This window comes from Lagopus leucura, unplaced genomic scaffold (genome assembly GCF_019238085.1).
Source record: "Lagopus leucura isolate 7727_CA_CO unplaced genomic scaffold, USGS_WTPT01 Super-Scaffold_100008, whole genome shotgun sequence".
Classification (NCBI taxonomy): Eukaryota; Metazoa; Chordata; class Aves; order Galliformes; family Phasianidae; genus Lagopus; species Lagopus leucura.
The window spans coordinates 35,243,549-35,267,612 of NW_024962265.1; the positions used below are offsets into that span (position 1 = coordinate 35,243,549).

General features: G+C 35.3%; 1 protein-coding gene across 1 annotated transcript in view; it reads left to right on the top strand.

Moving 5' to 3' along the window:
* TRHDE (thyrotropin releasing hormone degrading enzyme) overlaps nt 1–24,064 on the top strand; it is a 213,700-nt gene that overhangs the window by 82,965 nt on the left and 106,671 nt on the right. Inside the window, exons 4-6 of the mRNA XM_042872562.1 lie at nt 7,656–7,810; nt 13,339–13,452; nt 23,598–23,735. Coding sequence (XP_042728496.1) covers nt 7,656–7,810; nt 13,339–13,452; nt 23,598–23,735 — 407 coding nt within the window. The remainder of the gene's footprint in view (nt 1–7,655; nt 7,811–13,338; nt 13,453–23,597; nt 23,736–24,064) is intronic.

Here is a 24,064-nt window from a genome sequence, read left to right on the forward strand (position 1 = left end):
TCATGTCAATGCTTTTAGTATTTATGTTAGAAATGGTATTTATGAAGGCAACAGAAGCCACTCTCATCTTTTCCTCTCTCCAAATATTTCGGCATTGAGAATGGGAACGCATTTTCTCTGTTCATATGTGGTATATGTTCTGTATCTGGAACTGTGACTTAGAGAAACAGAACGTTGAGTTTGATTCAGTCTGTGTCTTAGTTCTGTGCAACACTTTTTTTTCCTGGTGTGTATGAAAAGAGTTTAGAGTACCCACATCTGCCTGAGAGCTGAGGAAAAAATGGTTTCTATGACACGCTGTAGTGTTGTTCCTTACTAGAAATTCTGTGAAAGATGTTTTTTTGTCCCTGTTTGTTATTGTGCAGCAATTCATAATGATCTGTCTAGGTATTATTTAGACGAAAGGCACTGTTCATGTAGAGATCGATACAACCAAGATGATACATAATTCAGCCTCAATGGGCTATTGCATTCATATTTCATTTCAACATTGAACCATTTGATACACTTTGAAATAACAAAGCAATGATCTATAGATTGGGATTATGAAAATTGAAAGCAATTTAATAATATGCATGTCAAATAAAATCAGTGGGTTTCCATTCTATTTTCTTAAACTATATACCAGCCATCACCCAGAGTCAAGGCTACATCGCTTGAAAAATAGCAGTTTTCTTTTTATATTTCTGCTTATTCTTCCCTTCTCTCCCACATTATTTTTCCCTCTTGGAGCCTTTGGTATTCACGTTTTATTAACCATCCTCTATTCACATCAACCACTCTGGAAATTCATCCATTGTTTATGTCACTTAATGTTAAGTAATATTTTGTACAACAGTAAGAAGCAGTAGAAATACCAGCAATAAATTGCTGTGTGTCAGTGATTTCTCCTCAGGGTCTGCAACAAGCCATTTGATTTGACTGAAATAATGGCAAACAGGTTTAGACCTTTGCATTAACTCTGCAGGCTCGCATCCATGTGCACCTGCTAAGTGTCATGCTTGTAGAAGGACATCAGTGCTTTAGCCCTAAAGATAAAATTGGTGCCAGGAAAAGCATTTGGGCAAACAGAAGTGTTACTCAAAAAGTTCCCATGTCACCTGTCATCCAGGTGGTCTGCAGCTTCTGTGTGTTTGAATAATTCATGTACAGATAGTACCAAAATACTCTGTAGTAGTGGTTTAAATAAAAATACAAGTTAAAAAAACAGCTAATTTAGGGTACCCAGCTGCTAAGTGCTCAAAGTCAGGTAATACAAGTGATTTAGTTTTCAGGAAACATATTCTTAGTATTTCTTGAAATCAATCTCCTTAACTCGTCTCAAAGTATGCATTCAAATCCATTAGTTGTACTTTGTTCTGCAGTTGAAGGTGGAGACCCTCCTATTGGCTTCAGAATTATTTCTTCTAGGCCTGGGATGGTTTTTTTGTTTTTTTTTTTTCCCCTAAAGGCCTTTTAAAGGAGTGAAAGTACATATATCAGGAAAACCTGCTTTCTCTGGTACATATTTCTCTGTTATACCAAGAAAACAGTATAGGAAAGAAAGTTTTTGAGTGGCAAATTTTGACGCTTCTTATGAAGGCTATTATCAGTTCTTTCTGAGTCACCAATCTGTGTGTTTCCTTACAGTACCTACCATTTGGCATAATGATTTTTAACCCATGCTGCCACTTCTGGTAGCTTTTTCTTTAAAATCATTGAATTTCCTTAAATCATTGAATGGTATTCTGTTTCAGAAAAGCACATTCTACTTACTGTTGATAAAGAAATGCCTTTGATTAAGACATCTGAGTGGCATAAATTATAAACTCTTTTAGTAAATAGTTTGTATTTTTGTTCAACAGCATTCATTTGCACAAGACCTTTAGGGAGATTTAATAAATATTGATTGCATTATGCAGCATTGTGAAAGGGCAAAAACATACTTGAGATTTTCATTTGTCAAGATTAAAATTACCTGATACTAGACAAACTTTCCCTTAATTAGTCAAAGTCACTATCAAAAAATGAAGTTCCTAGTATCAAGAAATCTATATTTGAAATGTTGAAGAATGCCTCTCTGAAGAAAAGTGTGAAAACAATGTCCTAAGAGGTGGGTGGGTAAATTCAGATTTTTAGTCTAAATTTTGAAATAGATATGAGGATTAGAGAAGAAAAACGTGGAGTTCACACAATGAACAGTTTATCTCTGTATGCTTCCTAATTTTATTAAGGAAATGCGTAAAGATGTTTGTCAGAAAATTAGTTTTTCTCACTGTATGTTCTTGTATAAAGTTGCAGAGTTTTAGGATTCTTACGTTCATTTGGGATACTTACCATACCTGATAACAGAAAATGTGTATTTTTTCCCTATATATATTCATTTTTCCTCAGTAGTTGCTTTTTCTTTCTCCTTGATTACAAGAAATTTAATGTTCTTTCTGTGTCCTGCAGGATCTATCCCTTGATTACATTTAATCGAGCAGCTAATACAAGATCACAGTGTACCTACTAGTAAATATCTTCATTCGTGTAGATAACTTTGTGCACACAGTCATACTCATGTATAGTAAGGATGTGTGTTCAAACATTTAAAACAAAGATGGTTAAACATATTGTTATGATAGGTGTGGAGAAGATGAAGAAGTGAAAGAAAATACTTCAAGTTCAGGGTACTCTGTGACACTTGTGTCTTGTTTTGCATTTAATCATATTTAATTCTAATTCTGCTCTCATTTAAAGTTAGAATGATGTTCACAGTTGGGGAATTCACTACTATAAATGAGTAGAAAAAGAGAAAAAACAGTGTCATATCTTCAAATTACACCAATGCTAAATTAATAGGTAGTCATGTTGAAAGTGGATTCTCTTTGTGACCAAGTTAGGTGATGAATTGCTAATTTCTATTTTGTATGATGATGATACTTGCTAATAATGTTGGACAATTATATTTTGATTTAAGCTCACATAGTTATGATGCCTTAATTGAATGTTTGGAAGTAAAAGGAGCTGCTGAGCTATTTACAGTTCTTGTAACCTGAACTGCTGAAAAATGAGATTTGCATAGGACCATATTTCAGAAATATCTGTATGTATTTGAGCAATTTGAATCTGAGTAATTGTACCACTGTCGTACATTAATGTGATGTTCCAACGCCTTTTAGTTTGAATGGCTTTTGTGATGATTTTATTTTAGCTGTGGTGATTTTATTCAGTCATAAATTTAGTCTCTGTGAAGGCCAAGAGGTGGAGTTCTATTCCAGTGGTGCACAGACCTCTGCCTGCTGTATCAGGAAATCTCAAGTAACACTTTTATGATGCATGGGGATATTATTCTCTGCAAGCAATAACAAGCACTTCTATTTCCCCTGCAATATCTACATAATCAAACATTCACGAGTGCTTTAGAAAGAATTTAATTAAATACTGTGCAGAGTAACTGGATACAGCATGTGCACAAGCTGTTATATATTCAGTAGTTCATATTTTTGCAGTTAGTATAGAATGCTTTTGAGCAATACAATGGGTGAATAATGTTTGTATCAAAATGTTCATAATTACCCCTCCTTTTGTACCTTGCTCCTCGAAAATTATCTTTAAGCCTTAGTGGGTGTCACCTTGAGGACCATTAGAGACCTTCCTCAGTTCTTTTGTGGTGTAGTAGGCAGAGGAAAATGCAAATTCCTCGGATGAGACTTGAACATCAAACATTGTTTCTCTGAAATGAAATATTTTTGCTCCCTGGATAATAGGGCAGATAATTGTCTTGGACCCAAATTGGGGATTTTGTTTAAAGGTGGTAGGAATCTGGGGATCAATCAAGATTGACTTCTGAAGAATTTTGTTTCTGAATTAACAGTAAGACTGGGAATTCTGATTTTAGACATGGACAATGAGAAGAAAAAGAATTTGTCCTGTTGTATTAACAAGTACATTCAGAGTCCAGTTTGTCAGTTGCTGGAGATTAAGGAAGTTGTCTTCTTGGCATTACAGTGCATTAGTTGATGAGTGAAAGGAATATCAAGGCTTGCAGAGCAATGGCATTGCGCAATAAGAAAGTGATTTAGAGTATTTCTCTGCTGTTGTCTGCCTGGAAGGCAGCTAGCCATCAGTCAGACTGGAGGGTTTTACTGGTATGTCAGTGCTACCATGTATCCATCTAAGCCACCAGACCATTGCCAATGGAACAAATACTGAAACAGTCAGTAATAAGCTAAATAAATACCTTTGTATTTAGGTGGGGGTGAACTCCTTTCCTGAACATCATGAGACCTCAGTTTCCCAGTGCCACAGAGTTATTTCACTTTATTATTTGCTGACACTAACAAAATGTGTCTGCTATGACTGACAAGAAAGACCAGAAAATTCAAATGAATGCAAAAGAGAGAAAGGAAGCAAAACAATCAGTGCAAGTATGAAATAGTTTTTCTTTTGTGATAGTTTTATTTTGATATCACTTTGCTGATTTGAAAGTTGTTGTTGAAAACTGGGAGTAAATTAGAATCATTCTTTCTATGTTCTTCTGAAGATACTTTTTAAATGAAAGTTTAATCACTGCAGGAAAAGTTACAGCTTTCTTTACACAGCTAAGAATAGGAAAGGTCCCTGTTTAAATTTAATGAATATTTGCCATTAAGTTCAGTGATTTCACCCTGTAGCCTTTGTGACATCTTTTAATGCTTATCTTTCCTTTGTATAGCAGATGGGAGTTTTTTCATGTTAATAATAACAAATTGCAGTTATTCTATAAAAGTAGTATGTTTCAAGTTTCAACTGAAGAAGAAAATTAAAGCATGTAAATCTGCATTAACTGGCAGTCTCCTCTTGAACACCATGCTTTGGATTTTTGCTTTGCTCTCCTTAATTAAGTTCTTGTTCTAATGTTTGCCTTTATATGAATATTTGTTATTTATCCTTTGTAGTTCCTCTGCAATTTGGCTATTTTCAGGGTTTTTTTTTTTTTTTTTTGTATTTGGAAGTAGCTGCTATGCTCTCTCTGCGCTTCCACTTGAGGTCTGTGTTTTATTTACTACTTGCAAAAAATTTTTTTTTTTTATGCCCATTTTGGGGAATACTGAAATATATCTGAGTTCTTTATCTACTCCTGATATTTCTGTGGCTTCTTTCTATGAATCCTGAAGTAGAGCTCCTGCTGTCAGGTTGTTCTTCAAGCCAATTCTACCATGTAGATAAGGAAACCAAAATAGGAGAATGTAGGAGATGTGTGTGCTGTAATAGAATTGCTGTCTGTAAGCAAGTCATAATTTCACTTCTTTGGGAGGAGTCAATCCAGAGATCATTCATCCCACTGCCTAAATCTATGTGTGTTGGTTAGGAATGAACTGGCTTTGGAACCAGAAGTAACATAGCCAAATGAGAGGAGTATATTAGCCAGGCTAATTAATTAAGAAGCCAGGCTAATTAATTCAACTAGAAAAGAGCACCATGCTGATGTGACAGTATAGCTTCCAAAAGCCTGGCTGATTTGCACTGGCCTTCTTGTAGACTTAGAAGCTGTTTCTAGACTCTTTCAGATATTTTTGCAGTGGAGCAGCACTGCATATTTGTTTATTCCTTATGTCAGTTTACTCTAATTCTATTTCCAGACTGGTCAATTTGAATTTCTTCTCTGCCACTTTCTGTAAGATCTTACTAGCATCTGGATAGCCATTGTAACAGTGTCTTCTTGAACCTCTTGCCACTGAGAGAAATTTCCTGTCACTCATTTTAATATTTTTTTTTTAATAAGATGGAATTCCCATCTTCTTCATACTGTTTTATCTCTTACTGGGTACTAAGCTGAAGTAACTCATCTTTTATTGCATCTGGCACCATTGTTCCAGCCTGTGGAACTGAAACAGGGCTGTCAATAGTTCCATCCTCAGAGGGGCTGCTAGCAATACCATGTACTGAAAGATGCCTTGTTTTGGCAAGGAGATTCTAAAGAGTTTGTGAACTTCTGAACAGCTTGTGAACTTCTCCTTCTACGACTGGGTGACCAAACTGGTAGATGAGGGAAGGGCTGTTGATGTAGACTACCTAGACTTCAGCAAAGGTTTTGACACGGTCCCTCACAGGCTTCTTCTGGGGAAACTGGCTGCCCGTGGACTGGACAGGTCTACCCTTTTTCGGGTAGGAACTGGCTAGAGGGCTGTGCCCAACAGGTAGTGGTGAATGGAGTTAAGTCCATCTGGCAACCCGTAACAAGTGGTGTCCCCCAGGGGTTGGTACTGGGACCCATCTTGTTTAATATCTTTATTGATGACCTAGATGAGGGGATTGAGTGTACCCTCAGTAAGTTTGCAGATGACGCCAAGCTGGGAGGTGGTGTCGATCTGTCTGAGGGTAGGGAGGCCCTTCAGAGGGATTTAGACAAGCTGGATCGCTGGGCTGAGGTGAATGGGCTGAGGTTCAACAAGGCCAAGTGTCGGGTCCTGCACTTTGGCCACAACAACCCCATGCAGCATTATAGGCTTGGGGATGAGTGGCTGGATGACTGTGAAGAAGAGAGGGACCTGGGGGTGTTGGTTGATGCTCGGCTGAACATGAGCCAGCAGTGTGCCCAGGTGGTCCAATGGCATCTGGCCTGCATTAGAAATATATGGCCAGCAGGAGCAGAGAGGTGATCATCCCTCTGTATTCAGCACTGGTGAGGCTGCATCTTGAGTACTGTGTTCAGTTTTGGGCCCCTCACTACAAGAAAGACATTGAGGCCCCTGGAGTGTGTCCAGAGAAGGGGGGTGAGGGGTCTGGAGCACAGGTCTTATGAGGAGCAGCTGAGGGAGCTCGGATTGTTCATTCTGGAGAAGAGGAGGCTCAGGAGAGACCTCATTGCACTCTATAACTTCCCGAAGGGAGGTTGGGGTGAGGAGAGGTTTGGCCTCTTATCCCAGGCAACAAACAGGACCTGGGGAAATGGCCACAAATTGTACCAGAGGATGTTTAGGTTAGACATGAGAAAAAACTATTTCTCTTAGAGAGTGGTCAGGCACTGGAATGGCTGCCCAGGGAGGTGATGGAGTCACCGTCCATGGCAGTGTTCAAGAGGCATCTGGATGAGGAGCTGCAAGATATGGGTTAGTGCTTGTGGTAGCAGTGGTAATGAGAAGATGGTTGGACTAGATGATCTTGCAGGTTGTTTCCAAACTTGTGATTCTATGATTCTGTGATGATTCTATGATTCTTTCTAATTGTTATGAAACAAGATTTCTTCATTCTTCCCCTAATGTATATCCTTACATATAGTTTGACTTGAAAGATATTCATAAAGAAGTCACTTTAATGAAAAGATAAACAGTACTTTTGTTAAAATCTATGCTACTGCTTTCATTGTGGTGTAGTAAACATGAGAAGTAGCATCAAACTCATCAGTAAATCTACATCAAGATATTTTAAAATAATCTATACTCTATATAGGTAATTTCTTCAATTAAAAATACTAAGTACTATTACATAAATAACATAACTATCATTAACAGGTAGTGATATAAGAACAAAAATTGATATTTTATTAGTGTTTCCTAAGTAGAAATGCTAGAGAGCTGAAATTAACAGTCCTGTTTTTATGTTTATGTTATTTAAAATGTTTTTAATGATTGTTTATGGCTTTATCTACAATAGCTCTTCAGTAAAATATCTTTCAAAGGAAGTTAACATATTTTTTTCTTTGTTTTCAGATCTGTTAGCTGTGCCTAAACATCCCTATGCTGCTATGGAGAACTGGGGACTGAGTGTTTTTGTGGAGCAAAGGATACTACTGGATCCAAGCATTTCTTCTATATCATACCTGCTGGATGTCACCATGGTCATTGTACATGAGCTATGTCATCAGGTATTCAAAGTATTCAGATACATAGTACTTATATCAGAAACCATGCATTCCTTTTCAAAACTGAAAATGAATTTGCACAAACAGTTACAGCTTTTATTGTGAGTGTAGTCCAAATAACAGGAGGATCTGTAAGACACGTAACTAGAATGCAAAAACAAGAGTCAGAATGGGGGTAAAGAAGAAAATCAGTAACAAAGAACTTGCTTATCTTCTGTATGATTTTAACATATGTGTTTTGTGTGTTGTTCAGAAGATTATATGCATTGATAACGGTAGAAAAGAATTTATTGCAGAACCATAGCAGATTCATACTGAGTTGCACATTCATGTCAAAAAATGCTTTGGCTGAAATCAACTTGGTAGTCTTACTCGTCTCCTCTCACATACACATGCACTTCTCTTTTCCTTTTTTAAGTTTGGTATTAACCCTCTGTTCACTCATGGTGGACAATCGAGTCTTTATATGTACAAAAACATTGTTATCAATAAAAAAACTTTGTAATAAATCCATATTACAATTTGTTTCATATTTCTTCCATCTTATCTCCAACTAAACACATTATGACTGTTTAGTAATATTGAGTGGAATGCAAATGTTATTGAAGAAATGTGCTTGAGGGCCAGGAAACCCTTTCTTATACTCATAACAGGCATAATCATAGTCCTCAGGTTAAAATCCAACTGTGTAATCAGCATGGCTTACATCTGTGACTTTACACAGTATTCTTTAAAATGCAATGCATATTCTTAACACTTTCTGCAAATATAAGTACCATATAAAAGGGAGCCTTCATAATAGAGTTACGGTAGATGAACCTGGAAATAATAATGCTTGGTTCGTATTCATGTTTCACATTAAATCTGTAGATGAATATTAAATCCTCAGCTAAAACATGACATTTTAATTGAAAGTTATTGCTGGTTTGTTCTCAGTGTGATCATCTTATTTTGTTGTATGCTCTTTATTGTGCAGTACAGTAGAGTAGCACACTGTTCAGCTAGAAAAATCATGGTGCCTGAGGATTAAGATGTGGAAAACACATATTAGATCACCAGATCCCAACTCTGGTTAGTATTACGTTCTGCCACATAGTGGTTTTTTTCTAGTGTGGGGTTCAGTGTTCCTGAGTACAGGGTTTTTCGCAGTCTCCTTCAGAACCTTTTCTGTAACTCTTTAAATCCAACAATTGATAACTTTTTCTTTGCATTCTGCTCAAGTCTTCCTTTTTCTGAAGTCAATTCATTGCTTCCAGTTATTTTTTTCGCTGCTGAAATAATTTCCTCTCCTTCCAAAGCAGTTTATATGTAATATGTGAGCAATTATAACATCAATAGCTTGCAAAGTTTATTTGTTTGATTCTCATTGGAACTGATTCTCATTGAACCTCTCTGTCAATTTATTATTTTGGGAACTTCAGACAATATCAAAGTTGGAGAAGACTATATGTGAATTTATTTTATGGTAGCTGTGTGCTCTTAAGTGGCCTTAAAAGTGCGAATGAGAAACTTATTTGGTGTCTGTTCTCATTTTACTCCAGGACTGTTCACTTAATCAGAAGTATCTTCCTTCATTCTTGTTGCTGCAGTTTTTGTTTTAGTGTTATACATATCAAGGCCTTGCTTGGCTTAGTGGGCAAATTGATACAATAGTTAATACTCTACTTTTTAAATGCAGAATTGAGTCACATAGAATACAGGTCATTCAACTGCAAATAAAATTTAAAGACAGAAGCCCTCCAAAAATACATAACACAAAACACTGATATTGCCAAGACAGTATTATTTATTCTGTAACCAGAGTTTTCTGCTGCAGTTTCCTCAAGGAAACTATAACTCTGGCTCATGTAGGTCAGGAGCATAAATGATAGTATCTTTGCTCTATGTTCAACTGAGGTCAGATTGGGTCCAAGATCTCTTGCCTCTGCTATTTAATTGTTAATTATTCAATGTATTTTTCATTCTCTTGTTCATAGTCTGGTCTTCTAAACTGTGGTGGTTCAAGAATATCTCTTCACTGATTTTTATACATTGAAAAACAAGGACTAATGAAAATCTCTACTGAGATTGCCAAAAGTAGATTCCATATCTACAGCTTTACTTTATATTTAATGTAATTTTGAAGATTTCCAATAAGATGAAAGGGAACTGCCCTAAAATATGTTTGTTTGTTTGTTTTTCTTTTTGTTATTAAAGTAGAACTGGATCGTTGCCCTGTTTCATCATATAGTACTCCTTGATTTTAAAGTCTACTTGAATACATACACAACATATCTTAGTACAGTATGGAACTGTGCCATATGATGCCTTTGTCCCTTACAGTAACACAGCAAATGATATACCTGAGATTCAAATAAATTGATAAAATTAAGAATTGGGATTGTAAACTAGATGTGACTGTTCAAGATTGGAATTCCTAAACCAATTGAGCATTTTATATGCATTTGGTCGTGAACTGCAGTTTTTAGAACACAGAGGCATCATTGCAGAATTACAAAGAAATTCTGTGGTCCTCAAAGTACACGTGCAAAGAATTCAAGAGAGAATTTTATGCCTGATTTCTTCACAGATGACTTTGTAATGCTTGACTAGATTCTTATTTTAGATACAAGTTTTAGGAAGGACGTATTTAATGCAGCTAGCATTAGTTTCATCATTTTTAGGCTTCTAGTGCTTGATATTACAGCTTGAATGTTTTAGAACACTTCAAGTATTTTAAAAAAAATTAATAATTGGCAGAAGGTGGAGTGTTTCTGCATTAAAGCTTTCCCTCCGAGCCCCAGAACACAAATGATATATTAGTCAATACACACATTTATAGCATCTTAAGTTAATAGCTCAAAATAATTACCATAATTTATTAAAATAATTCTGTTAAATTAGCAATCCATTTTATTTGCATATCACAGATCAACCCCACTTACAGCCTTTGAAGAAAAAGTTGTTTGAATTTAATCACCATAATTTTTTGTTAGTTCTCCCCCCTGAGCACAAAACTTCATTTAAACATGCATGAATGCATAAGGAAAATTAAAAAACCCTAAGCCACTGTTTTTTTTTTTTTTTTTTTTTTTAATAATCTGTAAGAAAAGTGCATGGGAAGGAGTACCTTTTCAGTGTGTCTGTAATGAAGGTAAGTGCCTTTTGCGTCAGGATGAACACAAATAACTGAGGGAAACAAGCAATTTATGTAACCAATGTATTTCAATTTGTTTTTCTTTCCGAAAATGAAAAAAAAAAATAACATTGTCACTCAGGGCAAATAGCATCCCTCTTCAAACACACAAATAAATAAATACATGAGCAATTACTTAAATGAAATGCTTCACTTAATGTTTCCCTTTCAGACATGTAACACCTATAACGATAATCGTACAATTCTTCTTGAATATTGGTCTTCATTAATTGCATTCTCTGGGACTGCTTTCTCTAACAGTAATATTCTCTATGATATTCAAGACTAGTTAGGCAAATTCCTGATGGTTTCATACTAATATTATATGCTGTTTTAATTCCTGTTAAATAGTTTTCTTCCTGGATGATTAAATGACAATGAAACTTTTAATTTTGTCATTACTAAATAAGCACATTAATCTCCTAGAGGAATAAATGAAATATTGATTCTGACAACAAATATTGGGAGTGCAGCAAAATTCATATTTTCCACTTTTCAGCTAAGATGATAAAGCTAGGCTCCTTCTTAAGTCTTTTTTTTTTTATTATTTAATCTAACTTTAAAGTATTTCACTGTTCTACTTTAACAAATAATTTTACAAATTATTTTGAGTTGCAAGAATATATATTACAAATTTGATAAGTTTTACTGTTTAAACCTCTTTCTGAGTAGTTGTAGTATACCCTGACTGTTACTGGTTTCTAATCTGTTCAGCAGTCTCGTAATTCAAGACATAAGCACTGCGATGCTGTGTTTAACCTTTTGAACGTTAGAAATCATTTAGTATTCTAGAATAAGTATAATTTTTGTACTACTTTGGTAACATATTGCATTAATTTTTAAAATTATGCATTATATACATAAAAAGATTCTCAGTAGTTCTTTACCTTTTCAGATAAATATTCTTAAGATCAATCTTTATCTCTGTTGGTCCCGTAGAGAGTTAATTTAATAACTCTTAGCTATGTTATGTTCAACTATCCAGTAAGTTTGTTTCACTTAGCATGTGAATAAGACTTTTGTCAACCCCATCTTTTACCCTGAAATTCTTCAGTTCATTGCCGCTAATGTTCAATTTCGCATTTTGCTTCATTTTTCTTTCAAATCCTATTTACTGAACACTGTGGGGCAATCTGTTAATCTCTGTTTCTGTCATCTGTTCTTTGGAGCTCCTGTGTTCATTTCATGGAGGATCGTAGTCATGGCATTGATCCTCCCCGTGCGCTATTCTCCCTCAACAAAGACGTGCACAGAAGCAAGATCTTTCATTGAGATGCTGGACAAAGCCTTCAGATATGCCAATCATCCTAAAAAGAAACTGCTTACTTGGCCAACCCCATGTTCCTTCATTTTCTTCTCTCACTTGTGTCAGCAGCAGCACCTGTCTGTGTGTGTTGCCTCCCTCTGGAATACTTATTTGCTCCCTTTCTGTTTACTATCAGTTTAAAAGTATACGAAAGCTCAAAATTATCCCTGTTGATTGTTAATGACTCTCTTCTGAGCACATTAAAAATACGTTTGTTTCCAGGAGCCAAAGTTTGTTTTTTGGCAAAGGATTTTACAGAGACTGTGAAATAACTTTCTGTAATAATGTGTGTGTTTCTGCTCTTGTCACTTATGTTAAGATATTCCCAGGTTGCCCAGAGTCATTACAATCATTTATATGGCGTGATTCATGAGCAGTAGAATTGATGAAGCCCGATTTCTTGTATTTGTTTGTCCCCATTCCTTTTCTGGCGATCATCCTATCTTTGGCTAAAATCCTTGTGGCATCTTCATGTCCTCTGCCATGATAGGTTTGTGGCTACAACCCAGATCAACTCCCTGTTTTGAGAGTGCTGAGGGTTACTCACAGGGCAGGTTGCATGAAACAGCTTTCCTTAGGAAAGGGGCCAATGAATGTCAGTATTGTTGTAAATCTTAACAGGCAGACCTTACAGAGGAAGAAATGCTGAAATATAGGCCTAGAATAGAGAGAGAGCTTATGTTTCCAGTTCTTAAATATTCACACTATACATAGTGAAGTTTCCATGTGTTCCTAGCTCAAATAAGCTGGTTTCACATTTTTCTCTTGTTGTATTGGTTACTTCCTTAAACAGAGGTGAGCATCTACTTTAGATAAATAAAGCAATGCCGTGCATACTAGTTCTTTTCTAATATTTTATTTAAGTAATTTATGTGCATCCTGTAAAAAGGCTTAATTCAATAGTATATGAAAAAAATCTGCTTGTCCTCTGAATGCTATAAGCTACTGCTTTTATTGAAACTTGTGAAGAATCTGCTCTCTATAATGTGATATATGCAAGCATGATTTTCTAAAAGTTTTTTTTTTTTTTTATGTAAACTTCCTTTGCAGTGGTTTGGTGACCTCGTGACTCCAGTTTGGTGGGAGGATGTGTGGTTGAAAGAGGGTTTTGCTCACTATTTTGAATTTATTGGGACAGACTACCTCTACCCAGGATGGAACATGGTAAGTTTGTTTTATTTCATTTATACTGAAACTCTGCAGCAAGGTTTTTTTCCTGGTATACTCCTGCTTCTGCTATAGATGGGGACTGCTGAAAAACAAGAAATGATGCATGAAAGTATCAGATGTCTAATAAAGCAAACTCACAAGGTGTGAAATAATTTGAAAGCATTCCAAAAGTGTAATCTGCAATTTATTACAAAAGAAGTAAGGTCATGTCTATCATAACCCAGTATTAAAATAACTACTGTCTCTTTGCTGAAAAACATTTTGGATTACAGCTGTTATGATTTAACATGGACCATCTATGAAAATAGACAGAACATTGAATTTAATCCAGATCAAAAATGTAAAAGAAATCTTTGATTAAAACATACTGTGAACTTGAAAATATTTTCTTAGAGTATTCTGTTCTTTTCTCTCCAAGTTTACCCTTATTGTTGTATGGGTAATCTTGTTTACGTATGCTTCTTGTGCAGTTCAAATTCTTTGTAGTATTTTAATATTTTGTTGCAGGTGTAAGTTTAGACTTATAATTGCAGTAGCAAAATTTGTAATTGAAGTGGAAGAAACAAATCTTCATCTGAACTGACATCTGTCTTGTATAGGTAAACTTACTTGGTATACTTGGCTTTGGTTGTATTAAAACTCATTCTCTTAATCTTTATGAAAAACACATCCTGAATTACAATGTAATCATTCTAATTATGAATGCAATAGAATCTGGCAGTCTTTTATGATATTAGCATAGTGAAATGCTGTAGATGACAATGTTTATACACTGAATTTTATCTTCAAATCATCCATCATTTGTTCTTCACATAATCAGTTCAACAAATGTGGAATAACTTTGTTTTAGAAGTCATTTGGAATATAGAATGCTTGCTTGAGATTTCTGTGGAATGAATATAATATTCAGTGTTATGCAAATGACATGCCCATCATGTGAACTCCTCATATCTTAGCAGAATACAGGCAAAACAAATGGATTGAACAAGGTATGAGTGTTAAGCTTGGAAATCAGACACATGCTGCATAAATTAGAATTAGCTGAAGTAGTATGTCTGTGTCTGGAAAAATACTGTTCTGTCAGTTTTTTTTCCCCTATATTAAAAAGAAGGTAGAAATAAACTTTTCATAAACATTTGGTTAATAATAATTAGAAATTCTTAGAAAAAATGGTTATAAGATGAAACACTTGTTGAGTTAAACATTTAAGCATGCTGCATTCTTTTGTGGACTACTGTAGAAATCAATATTCTGACCCTTCAGCCTTATACAGATTGTAAGAAGAGGAAACAAAAGTAACTGGAATTTGGCTTGCTGGATATCGTTGTAATTGATATAAAAGAGCATTTCCTGTTTAGATCATAGAGACATTTATTAAGTTGGACAAACAAAAAATGAGCCTTTATAAAATGAAAAGTTGTTCCAAACAACTTAGATTTTTTTTTTCAAAAATGAGGGATACAAGCTTCATGGATCAATAGTAAAATCAAGAACTACAAATCTTATTTTCTACAATGTTGGTTAAAGAGGAATATATTGCAACATTCTCGTTGGTGTTTTGTCAGCAGTTATTGTGAAATAAAAATAAAAGATACTGTGGTATATGATCATAGAGCTCTTTGCTTCAAGAAAATGGAGTGTGCTATGCTGAAATTCTCCTTCTTTCTAAAGAATGGGAAAAGTTAGTTCATTTCTTTGTCTTGCAGTTTTGAAATTTTACTCTTGGAACTTAAATCTTTAAGAAGTCCATGAACTAAAATGTCAAATTGAGTTTCATTTCAGTTTATTAAAGAATATTTATCATATTTTCACTGAAGACTGCAAGTAGATTCCTGGAAAAGGGCTTTTGTTTAGAAATCTGGACAGTATGGGTACATCTGAAACAAATATCTGCAGCTTCCTGTCTAAATTGTAGGAGATTTACTAGCTTTTACTGTTAAAATGACATAAGCTCCTAATATTTTGCTGCTGCTTGTCTAGAGATGCTACCCCTTAGTGAAGCTATGTATTTTTTGCAGTGTGCATTTTATGTGGAATTCATAGATTTGGTATCGTTTTCTTCTCTACATTCCTTAGCTTGCTTAAACATTTCTTCCTCTTCTAATTTTTGTTTATCTCATCAGTTTTCCCTCAGTTGTTTTATTAACTCTTCTTTTACCAGAGGATAGATGCTTAGATATCAGGATTACCGAAAATGCCATGAAACATGAACTATTACACCTTATTGAGTCTTCCAGAAAGTTTAGTTTCTTGTTGTGCACAAGACATTTACATAGTTCACTGGGATGTGTAAACTTAATGAGAAAGGAAGTCCAATTTTTAATAAACTCTATTCATTCTTATGCTATGTTGAAATTTGGATAAACAGCTTCAAGAACAGAATGAGAAGAGTCATTCTGACAGAGACTTCTGTTATCTGTTGCAGTTAATGTAAGGTTCATCAGAACTCTCCTGAAGAAATGGACAAAGTTTTTCTAGTTTCAAAACAGGAAGGTGAGCTTTAATGATCTCACCCTTGGTTTTTTAACGTCCTTTTAAAATTAAAATTGAAGTTAATTCAAGTCAAAGCGAAAGTCTCACTTAGTTCCCTCAGCTAGAACTTAAGGCCCTGCATGTTATTTTTAACTTCTCGAAGGTGAAGCTACCTTTGATTTTCTAAGAGGTATATCGCGACTGGCTACTCATTAGACATTTACAATAGTCTTCCCGTTTCAGGCTTTTACCTTGCCTGCACCCCAAATTAAGTGTTTTGTGCTGCAAGCAGTTTTCCCCAAAGATCAGAGAATATTGCTTAATCATGTGTACTCCAATTAACCATATGTATGCAAGTGCCTTGACTGTCGCTGTTTCATAACTTTGAAATTCAGAGATCAGGTTTCTATATTAGAGCATACCATACAACATTTTGGTTATCTCTTCATGCCATGAAAAGCAGCAGCAGCTAAATATAATTTCTTGAGGTGTGAGATCCTCTGACTGGTACAATAAAGGAAATCCTCCCTTTGTGAAAGTTGTTTCTGGTTTTTTATTAGGATCACAGAAAGGAGAAAATTGAAATTAAAAAGTATGTACTGCTAATTTGCTCTTCATAGCCCTGTCATTTCTCATCCACCTTATTCCTTTCAGAAGTCCAACAGCAACTATATATTCCTTCTTTCTCTCTGCTTGTTTTAGGTGTTATCTTGAACTCCTTTGTATAGGGTTGTGTAAAAGAAGGAATTCAACACAGACTTTCAGATCCATGAATTTATTGATTGATCTTTTTCCTCCTTATTTACAAGTGGAAGGAACCATCATGTTTGTCCTTGAAAGTCTCTGGCACAGGGTTAGGTATTGAGGACTATGACAGCAGGAATTACTGACATGTAATTTTCCCTTTCATCCATTAAATGAGTGTCAAATACTCTAGCAGTCAGTACCTTGTTTGATGCTGAGAAAGCACTTCACAGAGCCTCACTGCCTTCTCCCCCTTTGTTTTTTTTTATTAAATGAAAGTTGGCTTTGGTGAAAACTTTATTGGATAAGTCAAGGTGTGGTACATCTGTGATTGCTTTGAATCCCCTGCCTTTTTTGTCAGTTAAAATTCTGGGATAAGATCTCCCACTTTCTTGTGTGCTTACTATTTTTACAGACAAGGAAGGTTGTGTTTGTCAAAGATTTTCTTAGTATTCAATAGCTGTGATTAAAATATTTGCAGTAAAATTTTTTGTGTCTGCCTGGAAGGACATCCTTAACCTTTCTTAAAGTGAATTGTACTTTGTTCACACTCTGAGGTTCCATACTCTGGGTGGATCTGTTATTACTACAGGCAGCTGAAAATAATAATGATGTTACATATCAACATTTCTGTTTTTAAAGTGCAAGAAATTATCTGTGCCTGGAAAGTTAATAGAAAGCGGTTTAACTAAACTTCATTACATTAAGTACTTTGAACATTGTGGAACACTCTGCCCAGATCCTTGATTAACGATCCTAATTTCCTGTCCTTCTTATTGTCAGGATTGAAGTAATAGAAGTGAATATTGCCATTAAACACATGCTTATCTTTAATGTGCTTTGACTTGCATTGCACTTTATATGCTCTGGCAAGGTGCATTAGTTGGAATTCTTGGTTTTAAACAGTTAAACTCTTAACGTTTAGAGATCAGACAAATGAGTATCAACATTTAGATGAAACATTTATTCAAGAGGTTGAGTACAGGTTTGGAGAATGTCAATGCCTCTTCTTTTTTCATGTCATCATAGGCTCATCTTGAGAAAGCAGTTGAAATTGCGTTATTATGAAAGCTTTTCAGTCATATGATTTTCATTCTTCTGAGTTCAGGGTTTATATTAATATTTCAGAAAGAAACTTCATTGAACTTGCTGAATTTCACATAATTTTGATTTTTTTTAAAGCAATTTGTCATCAGTAATTTGAGAAAGAGTGTTTATGACAACTTTTGACTTCCATATAGGAGGAAGACCAAGGCATGGACTCAATTTAGGGCAACCCTAGTGAAAGAAAGATACGCACTTCAGGAAATATAGGTGGGAAGTTCAGTGGATAAGCAATTAGAAGTATAATGAGAGGCTTCCTTACTGAAAGACTGCTTTTTGTATTTTCATGTGTTGCGAATGTGCTACTCATTAGTTTTAAAATTGTGTGCAACATGCAGTTACTTGGAACATAAACTGATATATAATTTTTGATGTTTCTGCAAAACATATTTGGTGCCTTCAAAGCTCAGCTCGCTGAGCCTCATCACTTTCAGGATGGTAGAATCTAGGCATGCAAATGTTAAAGCACCTGAAAAATACTCTAAATAGTAATTGCATTTGCCAGTTGTAGCTGGAAGTTGCCTCAGTGTACCAAACATATCTCAAAGTGACTTTATTTGGATAATATTTACTGCTTCTTAAGGGTGAGAAGATTTTTCTTTGCAGTAGATGCATTGGAAGACAAACTTTGTACCTTGTTGCCTAACTTTTAAAAATGTTTTGGGGTCAAATATATGAAGATAATGTAGGTCTGTGTTAATCTCTTATTTTTGTTCAACTCTTATTTCTTTGAAGGCAATTGCATACAAGATAGCAAAGCAGATTCTCTGAGTGAAAGAGTAAAATTAGTTTTCCTTGAGGCATTTTGGGGAGGTAGAGGATGTTTCCTTTCATAATGTTTACTGTTTTGTAATGTGTCCTTTGTTTCTGTAGGTCCATATTTGGCAAAATGAGTCTGGTATACAACCAAATGAAAGTTACACTTGAAAAACAGAGCGGTGGCAGGAAACCGCAGTTGAAGTAGCTGGTGAAATTTCACAAAAACTCTTAGGTGATATATATGCTATTTATGCTACAACTAGTATACTATAAATATATCACCTGTTATATCACCTGAGGGGGTCATGGTTTATCTGGTTTGGCATTTCATTCAAGAGAATACACATTTCAAATTCTTTCCTGATATAAGAGAGTTATGGAGGTAGACATGGGAATCGTGACATATTCATAGTTGATAAAAGTAGAATCTGCTGCAGGCCTCCTTCAACAAACTATGCACATAATTGAGGCACACATGCAGAGATATAAATTAAAAAAGTTGTCTGTAATCTTCTCAAAATACAGTTGGGAGGAGAAAGAGAGAAAAATACTGTGTTCATTTGTGAGTACTCAGGAGACATCCCACACTATGACAATGTAGTATTTTTAAATATATAGACAGGAAGGACTTTATTTTGGCTCCCATTGGATTTTTCCTTTCCTTAAGGTATTTTTATTTTTTTTGAACCTGTGGTTTCCTCACAGATTGTATTCCCTTGCAGTTTGTTAAGTTTCACCCGAAAATGTACTGTGTTTGAACTGCAACTTCCTGGTATTGTGTATGCTAGAATTCTTTGATTGCTTTCAAAATCTGCCCCTATTTCTTTTTCCCTGGGGTGTGCTTTCCCTATAAACTGAAGTACCACATATTGCAAATGCTGATTTTTGTCAGGCATGAGAGATCACTCATCTCCTTTGTATTGCTGATGGCTAGTAAAATTTGGATAAGATATTTCCAGCAGGTTTGTCAGGGAAATCATTTGCAGTTTGCTCACCAATATTAAGCTTTATTCATGTAGATTTCTCAGTCCATGAACCATTTGAATGGCAGTCCCAGAAGAAAGCAGTGCCTTTAATATTGAGGCCTTTGATCTCTTCTGCGTACTAATTGTCAGTTTTGGCTTTTATTGTGTTATTCCTTTTGTTTCACGCTTGGATGGTTTTTTTTCTTTTTCTTTTTTTTTTTTCTTTCTTTTTTCTTTTTTTCATTTTAATTATTTTCCCTGCTACTTCATATTAATTTTTAGTGGCTAAAAAGTATTACATTGTTGTCATGCTATCTAACTTGCACATTATGTCTCAATATGGTATCTCAGTCTCTTTCCATTACGTCATTGTTATCCTATTACGTTTTTATTGGCTCTTGAAGGTAGAGTCTTTTGTGTAAAAAAATGTTATTTCACAAGTTATTCTTTCAATTTAGAGATAGACTACTTGAATGGTGGTCAGCATGTTGGAGGGTAGCCGGTTTCTTATTCCTCGTTCTTATTGCTATGGAATGATTTATAGATCCACATTTAAAAATCTACAGATTATTTCCATTGCATGAAAGAATTGCTACAGCTACAGTTTCTGACCCTGTTATCCATATCATTTTCACCCATAGCAGTGAATATTTATATTGTTTAAAAGTTGGCTAAGGAAGGGAAAGCTCAGAGAAGGACTAGGCATTTCAAGATGACCATGTACCAAAAAAGAAAGTCTTACCAGCCAAGAGTACAAGTAATTGCTGTGAAGAGACACGTATGTGAATCTACTGACCACTGGTGTTTGGGCAATAATCTGAACATGTAAATGTTCAAAAGATATGCTAACCTGATAAAAATACTTCAGTCCCTTCATCTGGAAGTACAAGAAGGAAAGCAACAGAAAGTAATAGCATATCTTTCTTAATGCAAGAGGGCCTGGACTTCCAGACTTGACTACCCTCAGATCCAGGGTGGTGCTAAGGAGAAGAAAAAAAGAGGCTGGATGCCAAGTGGGTAGTAGGAAGATAAGAAATGGAGTAACTTCCTGCTTGCCTTTAAAGAAAGGCATAGGTTTGAGTGGAAGCATTTCTGCCCTTATTTCAGTCTTATTTCAGAGTAGGCTTCTGCTGTCATCATACCAGCTCTTGCTCAGTGCACTGCCTTGCGCTTATATACACCTACTAACAGTTTCCAGGCAAAACCCAGAGACTTATCTGAAGCCTCCTTTTCTTTACAGGTGAATCACAGTCTTTGGCTTTTCTCTTGCAGCTGAACTCCCTTGGAGGAGAGAAATCTTCAACAACATTTTGTAATTGTTTCATGTTAGCTGCGAAGCTGTCACCTACCAGTTTGACAGCTCAGTGGCCTCATTAAATGCATTCCAAAATTGATTTTCTTTTCTCTGCTATGTGTTTCTTTAGTCCGGTAGATATCATGCTAAATCAGATCAATTCCAGTGTACTGCATCAGGTAAAATAACTAGGGAATAAAAGGCCCCTCTTCTGTCATTATAAGCAATTTGGTCATATGTGTTGCCCTTTTCCCCTTAATGTTCAGCTATGCCTCTAATAGCTGAAGTGGTTGCTTCTTTAACAAAATAATTAAGATGGTTTTAGTTTCTTTTTGCAATTCAGTTTTCTGTTGTCTCTTCATGCTGAATGCCTGCTCTCAACTGGGAAATTCTTCTCTCAGTATCTCCCTAGAGTTCTGCAGATACCAGAGTCTTGTTTTGAAATCTACTCTCAGAGCCTGTATTTTGAAGGGAAATGGTGGGAATACTTTGGAAATTCTTTTGTTTTAAAGAAATCAGCTTTATAGCTCAAAAGCCGCCTTAATTCTCTCTAAAATGCATGCAAACGTGTTTGAAGACATAGTAGATATTCTTGTTCTATGTCAGTGTTATGGTCTGCCATAAATTTTAATGAAAACTTTCCAGATATGGTAACTCGAGTGAACTGTGATGAATGTAAAATGCTCCTTTCCTGCTCATCAAAGGCTAACATAAGGAAAAAACAAAACAAAACAAAACATGACACTACAGAAAACCAAAGTATAGCCTTTGTTTTTGAATATTTTTAATATTCTTTATAGCTTCATTTTATGATGTTCATTATCTTGATTCTGTTCTCTATACTTTAAGTCTTCCTGTGTAATTAACAATATCCTTTTGATATTTGATATTGAGAAAGAGTAAATTTTGAACAGTAACAATCCACTCCCACACCTTTTCATTAGCTGTGATATTCAGACATGAATTTTGGAGGCGGATCTATACCTATGTGTGTTTATACCTGTATGAGTTGCATATCATACTTCTGATGAAATAGATTTTCTTCTACTAATAGAGAACGTGACTGAGATATAACCAAAGCATCTGCAATCCTTTCTACCTCAGTAGTTTTCCCCTGAGTGGGACTGTCATAATACTTGTTTCCCTATGCTTCTGGTTTTCCCATAAAAAAGGACAGTTACTAACTGTGCATGCCTGAGAAAATTTGGTAACGAACAATAATATGAACAAGACATTACTTTTCCCTTCACAAACCTTACCTCATGCAGCCAGCTGAGAACACTAAATGTGTGTTGGGTAATTGGCTTCCCTGCATCCAATGTTTTTAATTGCCTGAATATACAATCAACTCAAGGTACATTTCTTGTGCTCTAATGAATTTTAACGTAGAGGTTTATTTCCAGATGGATTGGCATTGAAACAGCTCTTCAGCTTCTTATAAATATGATTTAGATTAACACATTGATACCAAAACCTTACCACCCAAGAAATTAAATATAGAATGTATTACATAATTGTGTGACTAGTTTATCTATGGACATCAAAATAGCTTTTGGAAAAAAAAATGCATCGCTCTCTAGAGTACACTATGGCACTAGAGGAGCATTAATGCAGGAAATCTTGTACTTACAGAAAGTTTGAGATATGTCATTTCAGGGGGAAAAAAATCTTCCATAATTTTTAATTCACTCTTTTTATTTGTTTGTGACTTGAAAACCAAGGAAATGAAGCTCTTCTTTCCTGACACAGCATGTTGGAGTAGATACATCTATATGAATGCAATATGAGGACATTTTACAGTATGTCATTTCTCAACTGAAAAAGTCATACCTACTTGTACTCTAAGAGTGAATGCGCCAGTTCATACAGTATATCTGAACATTTAATTAATGTTGCTGCCAGAGTAAATATGCAGCAGTTTTGACATACCTCTGCAATCCATATTTATAGAGGATATAAGAATAAATTAGTAGTATGTTAGATATTGTTTGGGTTTGCACCTGCCTCTGATGAAGCTGTGACTTTGACTATGTCATTTGACTTCTACATGTAGTGGTAGTCTCACTCGTAAACAGACATAATAGTGGTTTTCTCTGCACAGAAATTATGAAATAATGGAGATAATGTTTTTAGAGCAAATGAGCTCATGTGGAGAAATGATTTCTTTACAGGATTTAAGAAAGATGATGCACATATTTGCTGTGACACTTTGGGCTCTGTTCATCATTCTATCCCATGTTGACCTGCTCTATGAATTTGATTCTAAGAGTCAAGTGACTTAAGCCTTACTATGCCTTTGATCTACACAATAAAACAATAATGATTGTGTTTAGTCATCTTTGTCAAAAGCGTTTGTACCTGTGTATGCAAGGAGCTCATTGAGTGCTAATCTGTACCATACATAAGTTTTTGTGATTGAAGACTATGCCACTTTCTCTTTTGTCTCCAGCCTGAGTAACTGGGAGTGAATAGTTATGGTAGTCAGAATTGCAGTCTACAATATAATCTAGCTAAATTAATGTCTCTAATGTAGATACATTTTGACTCCATAATAGTCTGTAATATTTCAACTAACTTATTTCAGCAAATGATCTCAAGTCAGAGGGGTCTCTGATGCTAGAGTTAGCTCCTGTCTGTTCTGTAGAACTGTTCAAGATTTTAAGGTGTGATAGTGGCTTACATTCAGACCAGAAGGTCACATTTTAGTTAACTGTCATATAGAGGCTGCCTCTGGTAACCATGCATCATTTCTACATTATTGTAAACATGTATGTGATACTATTGCTTATGCTGTATTTCAGGAAAAGCAGAGATTTCTGACAGATGTTCTACATGAAGTGATGTTGCTAGACGGTTTGACCAGTTCACATCCAGTATCCCAGGAGGTGCAGCAAGCCACAGACATTGACAGGGTGTTTGACTGGATTGCATATAAAAAGGTGGGACTAATTAAACTTATCTATTTCTATGAGATTTGTCACTACTATTAGAAGATTATGTTCTGTCTGTAGAACAAATGCTCAAGAATACATTCATAATTGTTAATAGGTGGTAAACTTTAATTTGTGTGGAATATGTTTGTGGTATACTACAGCATGTCACTACAGTAATTTTATCCCATGACATTCAACATAACAGTGTTAATGTTCTTTTAATTACTATTCATTTTGTGGCAGTGTCTGAAAAGTGTTAAATGCTTTAAAAGCAAAAGGATACGTAGTCTTTACCCTTTTGAAACTCTCAAGAAGATTTCTCAAGTACTGAATTT